General features: G+C 30.3%; 1 protein-coding gene across 1 annotated transcript in view; it reads left to right on the top strand.

Moving 5' to 3' along the window:
* The window catches only part of LOC137656017 (uncharacterized), a 44694-nt gene extending 40065 nt beyond the window's left edge, over nt 1-4629 (top strand). Inside the window, exons 6-7 of the mRNA XM_068390203.1 lie at nt 3307-3475; nt 4441-4629. Coding sequence (XP_068246304.1) covers nt 3307-3475; nt 4441-4595 — 324 coding nt within the window. The 3' untranslated portion in view covers nt 4596-4629. The remainder of the gene's footprint in view (nt 1-3306; nt 3476-4440) is intronic.
* The last annotated feature ends 4937 nt before the right edge of the window (nt 4630-9566 follow it).

Genomic DNA, 9566 nt, shown 5'->3' with positions numbered 1-9566 from the left:
TATTATTATTATTATTATTATTATTATTATTATTATTATTATTATTATTATTATTATTGTAATTACTATTATTATTATTTGTTAAGCTACAACCCTAGTTGGAAAAACAAGATGCTATGAGCCCAATTACTCCAACAGGGGAAAATAACCTAATGAGGAAAGAAAACAAGGAATTATATCAACTACAAGAGAAGTAATAAACAATTACAATAAAATAGTTTTAGAACAGTAACAGCATTTAATTAGATATTATAATGCTTGATTATCCTCATTCAATACTTCTTTTTATTCTATTTGATTAGCATAAAGATATGCATTATTCCTTCTCCCACCCCACCCCCACCCCCCAAAAGTTTTGTTTCTAATAAGTCTCATTATTCGAGGTATTTAGAATCTCAAAGCCTATTTCTTAAATCTAATCTAATGACCCTCTACCTCCGCCAACGAAGTTGGAAGGAGGTTTTGTTTTCGCCCTGGTTTGTTTGTGATTGTGTTCGCGTGTTTGTTTGTGAACAGCTTCCTGGATGCAATTTTAATCGTAGAGTAATGGATCTTGCATGGATTAGCTGTCATGTAAAAAGCAGGAAAGGAATAAAATTTTGAAGGTCAAGGTCAAAGGTCAAGGACACTGAGGCAAAATGTCCAGTTTACGTTAACAAAATTCGTAATTAAATTAATAGACAAAAATAGGAAGCTGGGATGCAGATGATAAACTAGAGAGTCACTCAGTAGACTGCAGACCTCTCCCACGGCAGCTTATTTCTCGACCTTCTACTCGACCTTGACCTTTACGTTTGACCTTAACATGCATTAATTGACGTGGATTCTCATACACTCAAATATTAACCAAATTTGAAGGCTCTGTGACAACGATGTCCAAACTTAGAGCTGATTACGGGAATTGGACATTTTGCTTGACTGTGACCTTGACCCTGTACCTTGACCTTTGACCTTGACCTTCAAAAATTTAATTGTTTGCCGTTTTTTACATAACAGTTAATCCCTGCAAGTTTATTACTCTACCATGAAAATTGTGATCAGGAAGCTGTTCACAAACAAACACACAAACAGGGGCGAAAACATAACCTCCTTCCAACTTCGTTGGTGGAGGTAGAAATTACAAAATGATTTGCAGACTGAAGCTATTAATCAGGCTTTGCGTTCTTGATATTATTTACCTTCAATTAAAACGGAAATTAATTCTTAATCCAGAGAAATATACATCGAATTAATTGATTTTTTTTTCTAGATTAATGGAATTTACATCAAATTTAACAATGAATCAGTTAATTTGAAAAATGAAAAATTTTCTTATTCATTTCTATATTTTTTTCCGTTCCACAATTGGAAAAAGTTTTGAGTAACTCAGTAATTTATTGAGAAGTTTTATGGAATTTTGAAGGTTTAATATACGTATTTATAAAGGTTTTAGATACCAAATGGAAAATCTCCGTAAAATATATATTGTTCTTATCAGTATTACGGGTTGGTGACCGTAATATCACTCCTTAACGTCAATATATCCATTTTCAAAAATGTAAATGCCTGGCAACATTTATTCCAGGATTTTTAACAGCTTTTTTTTTTTTATTACGGATAATCTTTAACAGTGCAGAACAGCAGTTAATTGGTTATTATATTCTAGAAAATATTCAAATTATGATTCTCAAAAAGCTATTCTTTTTATCATATGACGTATAGATAAAAAATTTAATCATAATTCTGAAGTTGAGAAACAAAAATTAATCTTTTGTTATCTTTTGTTAATCTTTTTTTTAATTAACCTTTGCAAACATTTCTATCTCTGTTTACCTAAACTTTCAAAATAGCTAAAAGGTAAAAATCCATGAACAATTTAGTTATCACTCTACCAATAAAAACTATTCTATTTGTTGGTGGAATTTTCTTAATTATTTGCGCTGTTGTCTTGTCTGTCTTTAGCTCGCCATCTCTTATTTCAATAATTCACGAGTCCATATTTTCATTTTGTATCACCTTTCAGTTTTCAATAAATATTCGAGGGATTTTTTTCCAATTAATTTTCTCGAATGCTCTGATATGTTATCAAAATGCACTTACAAACAAGCACAAGCACAAACACCCCCCCCCCCACACACACACACACACACATATATATATATATATATATATATGTGTGTGTGTGTGTGTGTAAGATTTCACCAATCGTCTCTATCTTGAACTTTTTAAACTAATACTTCTCCACTCATCATCTCCTACTTCACGCTTCAGAGTCCTCAGCCATGTAGGCCTGGGTCTTCCAGCTCTTCAAGTGCCTTGTGAAGCCCAGTTGAAAGTTGGAGGAACTAGTATATTCATATATACATATATAGCCTACATATACACGAATAAAAGAGAAATATCTGTTTCGTCTTGCGTGATAAAGACAACGAAAGGAAAAAGAGAAAAATTATATTACTAGGCATACATTAGAATGAGTAAGATAGATAGTTTGAAGACGGAAATATTGACAGAGGATGGATTAAGAAGGAGAACGGCAAGGAAATGAAACTTTGGAACGATAGTTCAATAAGTTGCTTGTACCAAAATGTGTGGATCTAGGGAAACTGGCAATAAAGCAATTTGCAAAATTCTGTAGATGTATGGTGTTGAAATAAGTGGCTTAAACGGGACTAAATGTCCATTAGAGGAGAGCAAACGTTTGTGCAAGTTCTCGACTAAGAGATGACTGTTTTGGTATGCTATATCCAGTCTCATCAGAATAGATGCTCTCCAGAACGTCAGTCCGGCAAGTAAACAACTTAAAATCACAGTCCTGGGCTAGGATTGATCTGTGCTAGTCAGTTAATAGGGGGATGCCAGAAATCAAAGCAAAAGTGGTAGATGTAGATATAAAGTTGTGTAATATAAAAACATTTCTGGAGTAAGAAGTAATAGAGCAAGTATCCTTTTATGGTTTGGACATGCAGAGAGAATAAATGATAATATAGAAAGTACCCTAAAGATAGCATGGGAGAGGTATAGAAATGGCTGCGTTTAGACAGCTGATATAAAAGGGCTAAATTTAAGCAAGATAAAGACTAACGGTGCGCTGTGAAGTGGCGTGTTTAACGTTGTACTGATGAGCCCTCTTTGCACATATATATTTTAAATGTGAAATCAATCTGAACTAAGCCATCGTCTAATAAGTACTTTCAAACACCAATACCAAAAAACATTACGGAAAACACACATAGGCCCCAAGTATGTTCATCACTGTCCTTACAGTAATGTTATTGTAACCTCCATCTCTCTCTCTCTCTCTGTCTCTCTCTCTCTCTCTCTCAGGTCATCAGCTACGACAACCGGGACAGTCGTGTGAGCGTCATCACCGACCGCGGCGTCGTCACCAAGACCATCCTGCTCATTCACGACGCCCATGACGCCGCCACAGGCACCTACTCGTGCATACCGTCGCCCAGTGCCACGGCCTCCGTCAGGATACACATCCTAAACGGTAAGGGACCTGGCGGGGATGTACACTTCAAGAGTCACGCGAAGGGAGAAAGGGTTATTTTTTCGAGTTCCTGAAGTAATGAGATGTAAATTTATTTAGATATTGTTTTTATTCTTTAAAAACAATTTTCTTATGGTGTTAATTTCAACTTCCTGAAATAATGAGACGTATTTAAATAATGTTTCTATTCTTTAAAAACAATTTTCTTTTAGTGTTCAGGGTTCTTTAATACATGATTTCTATTTGGGTTAAAATTTTATTATGGATACCAAAAACGTATCATGCTGTAATGTAAGATCAAATTAACTTTTATTTAACAATATAATGAATCGGAATGATTAATTACGTGCTTTTAGGAACTATTATAAATACAAAGAAAATCCCTTTGGTTAAAACTCTCTCTCTCTCTCTCTCTCTCTCTCTCTCTCTCTCTCTCTCTCTCTCTCCTAAAATTAACAAAGGAGAACAAAACTGTAGATTGGTATATTGTTTCAATAGAGGGAAAGAAAAGGAGAACCTGAAAAAGAGAATGGAAATGAAAAATCCGATAAATGGAGAAAGGGGGACAATTGCCGGTGGCAGAGGGATGGAAATCAAACAAAAATTGAGAAAAAACAAAGCAAAAATTGTATTACGTTTATTTCGGGAAAAACAGATTCGAATAAAAGGCTTTTCCTTTTTCACCGTTTTATACATATGTGTTATATATATATATATATATATACACACACACATATATATATATATATATATATTTATATATATATATATGTATATATATATATATATATATATATGGCATTATTATAAAAAATATCTCTTTTAATAGAACACAATTGATATTTCCTAAAATATATACATGCTTAGAAAAAAAATAACTTCAAATGATTAGGAATTAAACTCATTACGGAAATACTAAACCTCATCTCTTCACCTACAACGTCTCCTTATCTTTTTCTTCGCAGGAGAGAAGCCAGCAGCAATGCAGACGAACTCAGCCCCCAGCATCCAGCCTCTTCTGCTGAGTATCGTAATCAGCTGTTGCTCTCCGATATGTCACTTTCTCTGGCGGGCGGTAATAGCCGTCTCCTGGCCTCTGTTTTCCTCCTACGCCAGCTAGGGTTCTGGTGCAGAGAGCGGAAGGATGTATAGACTGTGCACACACAAATATACATACATATATATATATATATATATATATGTGTGTGTGTGTGTGTGTGTGTGTGCACACATATGTATACTGTATATATAGTATAAACATATACATCTGTATATGATATATAGATGTAAATACATAATATATATATATATATATATATATATGTATGCACACATGTATTATGTATATATATTATAAACATATATATGTGTATATAATATATAGATGTATATACATTTTATATATATATATATATATATATGTATATATAAATATATACATATATAAATATATATATATATATATATGCGGTAAATATATATATATATATATATATACATATATAATATATACATATACTGTACATATATACAAATAATTATATGTTTATATATATATACATATTCTGTATATATATACAGATAATTATATATATATATATATATATATATGCTGTATATATATACATATATATACTGTATATATATATATATATACATATGTATATATATATATATATATATATACTGTATATATAGTGTACATATACAAACTGTATATACACATATACATATATAAAAAATACTTGTTTTGTATCATAATGATGAACGTCAAGTTTCTTTACACATTTGCTGTACATAGGAGGATTTGGTCCTCATTCATATTTATTAATTGACAGGAAGGATGTTGAATGTTGAGGATGTCATTGTATCTTTGGTAAGTTACTTTGTGGTGCCCAAAACAATGTATAAAAAAAACCCATAAATAAGTGTTAAATCTGACTTAGCAATGTGGATGTAAGGATTACCTGTTTTGTCGGCGATATATTTCATGTGTTTTGAAAGGGGGGGGGGGGGAATATGCTGGATTTTGCTTTTCATCTGCTCTTAAGGGAAGGAGAAAATCAATATATGCTGTACACAAACACATGAACACACATTCCCAGATGTGTACAGTGTACACTTGGATGAGGGTACACTCAGGCACACTATTCTATCTTATTTCACTTCCTCATGTTTTTTATTTCTTATTTTCGCTAAGTTTTTATAGTTTATATATAAAGCATTTATTTTAATATTTTTATTGTTCTTGAAATATTTTATTTTCATTATTAATTACTTCTCTTGTAATTTTTCATTTCCTCTCTGACAAGGTTATTTTTCCCTGTTGGAGCTCCTGTATTCATATCATCCTGCTTCTCCAACTAGGGTTGTAGCATAGCTAGTAATAGTAACAATAACAATAATTTCAGTAAATTGCCCCTAGTAATTACATTTCATCTCCGAACTATTAATATGCATACCATTTTATAAGTACTAAAGTAATGTGCGTCGAACTATTACAATGCATATGAATATATAAGTACTAATGTAACATGCGTTCCTACTTTCTTCTAATCTGAGTCACTAAGTATTCCTTGAGGCAAAATAGTAATAACGCCAATTAAAACTATAATTCGAATCATTATCAGTATCATCATAAATAGCACTGCTAATAATATTAGTAATATAATAATAACTCGATTTACTACACATATCATAACAGCAATTACTAAAATAACAGCAATTTACCATTATTTTCGACTGAAACAGTTCCAATTAACAACACAAAATTTGGTCAGTAATTGTACATAAGCTTCCTGAGCATTCGTGGCTAGGGCGTGGGGCTTGCGTTCTCATCCCTAACATTTTTGGTGTCCAATAACAACATACATTCATTTACTACTGATGTTCTTCTGAACCTCCTATTTAACAACTACAGCTTAAAATTGTAAATGATGGTGTTACTTTTGCCCTGCGTCGGTTGATATAGCCCAAATTCGTAAATGCAATCCAATTATTGTTAATATAGATTTATATATGCATATATATAATATATATATATTACATATATATTATACATATATATATTACACACACACACACACACACACACACATATATATATATATATATATACATTCCCAAACAGTATGTAAAGTATATATATATATATATATATACATATATATATATGTATATAAATATATATATATATATATATATATATTTATTTGTAAATATATATATATATATATATATAGGCATATATGTATATATATATATATATTATACTGTAAATATATATATATATATATATATATATTTTTATATATATACTTTATATAATGTGTGTGTATATATATATATATATATATTTATATATATATATACTTTATATAATGTGTGTATATATATATATATATATATATTTTATATATATATGTAAATATATATATATATATATATATAATTATGTATATATATATATATATATGTATATATATATATGTACATATATATATATATATATATATGTATAATATATATATATATATATATATGCAAATATATATATATATATATACATATATATATCTATATATATACATATATATATATATATATATATGTGTGTGTGTGTGTGTTTGTGTAGATATATATATGCATGAAATATATATATATATATATATGTATGTATATTATATATATATATATCATGTTCACAAACAATATCTGCACTAAATTCATAGTTACTTTAAAATCTAGATTTTTTTCCTTCTTCCTCCTATTCCTCTTTATTTTTCTGTATCTTATTATTCATCCTATTCATACCATGAATTATAAACAAATAAAAGAAAAATTGCCTTATTCACCAAAGTCCTGATTCATAACGAAAATGAACATGATATTTTCACTGCATTTACATCTAGTTTTGTCACAAAAATATGACTTCCCCGCGTATTACTTATAAACTTCAAAGGAGAAGAGACCATATCTATGTTATGAAGACTATTTAGTCGTTAAAATTATCATATTTCAATTCGAAATTTCTTTTCATGGCTTCTATTTTTCTTATTTATTTATCAATTTACTTTTTTTTTTCTTTTCCGTTCAACTCACAAAATTGTTACACGACACAGTAATAAACTTTGCGCTTTGTCGTCGATCTTTTATTTCAGAGGAACACAAGTGTATCGTACGTGGGTTTAAACAATCATCGTGTATTGGAAAAATCTTAATTTAAACATTCTTTTTTTGTTAGAATTATCCGCATTGGATAAAGCAGGTACGATTTCGAACAGGGGAAAATTGTTACCAAAGAGAATCATTAAACCTATTTCAATGATAAAATAAAACTTTCTCTTGGATTTGTTGCCACAGGGAAACAACATTTCATGAAAAATGTATAATTATGTAGAAACCACGAAATAAAACCATCCCTATTGTTTTCAACTAAGTAAAGACTAAAGACCAAAGACAATGAAGTTAGCCTGAGTCTACTTCTTCATTAAAAATTGAAGACTAAAGCTAATGACGTTAGAATGACTCTACTTCTTAAAGACTATAGACAATGAGATTAAATTGAGTCTGTTTAAAGAATAAAGACTATAGACATTGGGATAAATTGAGTCTAGAATAAAGACTATAGACATTGGGATTAAATTGAGTCTGCTTAAAGAATAAAGACTAAAGTCAATGAGGTTAGAATAAGTTTACTTCTCAAAGACTAAAGCCAATAATGTTAGGAACAGTCTACTTCTTACAGATAAAGACGAATGAGCTTAAAAAGAGTCTACTTCTCAAAGACTAAAGAGGTTAGAATGAGGTCTACTTCTCAAAGACTAAAGACTAAAGAGTTTAGAAAGAGTCTACTTCTCAAAGACTTAAGGCTAAAGAGGTTAGAAAGAGTCTACTTCTCAAAGATTTAAAGACTAAAAAGGTTAGAAAGAGTCTACTTTTCAAAGACTAAAAGAGGCTAGAAAGAGTCTACTTCTCAAAAACTAAAGACTAAGGAGGTTAGAAAGAGTCTACTTCTCAAAGACTAAAGACTAAAGAGGTTAGAAAGAGTCTACTTCTCAAAGACTAAAGAGTAAAGAGGCTAGAAAGAGTCTACTTCATAAAGATATAAAGACTAAAGAGGTTAGAAAGAGTGTACTCCTTAAAGCAGCCAACCCACTGACGAAGGAAACTTACCTACTCTTACACGCAAAGCTGCCCCTCTGCAATAGTTGCCTCTACTCCTTCCAGGACATTTAGATGTATTAAATGGGACTCCTCTCCACTCATCTCTCTAATTAGGAAGACGTTAGTCGCTCTTCGAAGATTGTTCATTTAGATGTAAAATTTGTATATGAATGAATAAAGAGATTTTGGTAATGACATCTTTCCTTTTAGTGTTAGAGTAATCTATTGATTAAAGAGAAATACAAGGGATAAAAAAATTTAGAATGTGGGCCAGTAGATATAAAAAATTTGTAAAAACAGAAGGAGAAGGATTATGAGCAAATAGATCTGTTTGAAGTGGTTATAGATATAAGTCAATGGAGTATATAATTATAGCTCTGGTATTTGTAAGAGGATAGAAGAGGGACGCAGGTGTATAACAAACAAAGAATGGGATTAATTCGGCGTTTCGTTTAAGAATGCCTTAGGAAGTAACTGTATTATTATCCATTACACAAATAATTCTATTTTTTTGAGTAGTTAAACATATCTAGGGTTAATATTTCATGAAATTTTAAAAATAGAAATAAAAAAAAGAATGTACATATTTACTTATGCAAGTAAGGGAGTTGTTGTCTTATTAGTATTTTAGTATCACGCTAATAAATATTTTCTGTTTGGTTTTAACCCTTAGATTAGTGTTACTGTTTATCCAATGAAGCTGCCTATTGAGATGATTTAAGAATCAAGATGTATGCAATGGACATCAATGAGAGGTAAGTGTAGAGGTTTATTTACATGTGAACTTCGTAAGAAAATAATTAGTTATTACAATAAACGAATTAGATAGGGAAACTGAAATGCGGGATTTGTTTGTTTGTTTGTTTACAGTTTTTGTTGATGGCTTAAAGTAAGAACTGATATAGAGTTATCACAAGGAACTTCC

This window comes from Palaemon carinicauda, chromosome 17 (assembly GCF_036898095.1).
Source record: "Palaemon carinicauda isolate YSFRI2023 chromosome 17, ASM3689809v2, whole genome shotgun sequence".
NCBI lineage: Eukaryota > Metazoa > Arthropoda > Malacostraca > Decapoda > Palaemonidae > Palaemon > Palaemon carinicauda.
The sequence above is the reverse complement of the archived record's forward strand: the minus strand, read 5'-3'. Positions and strand labels throughout refer to the sequence as shown.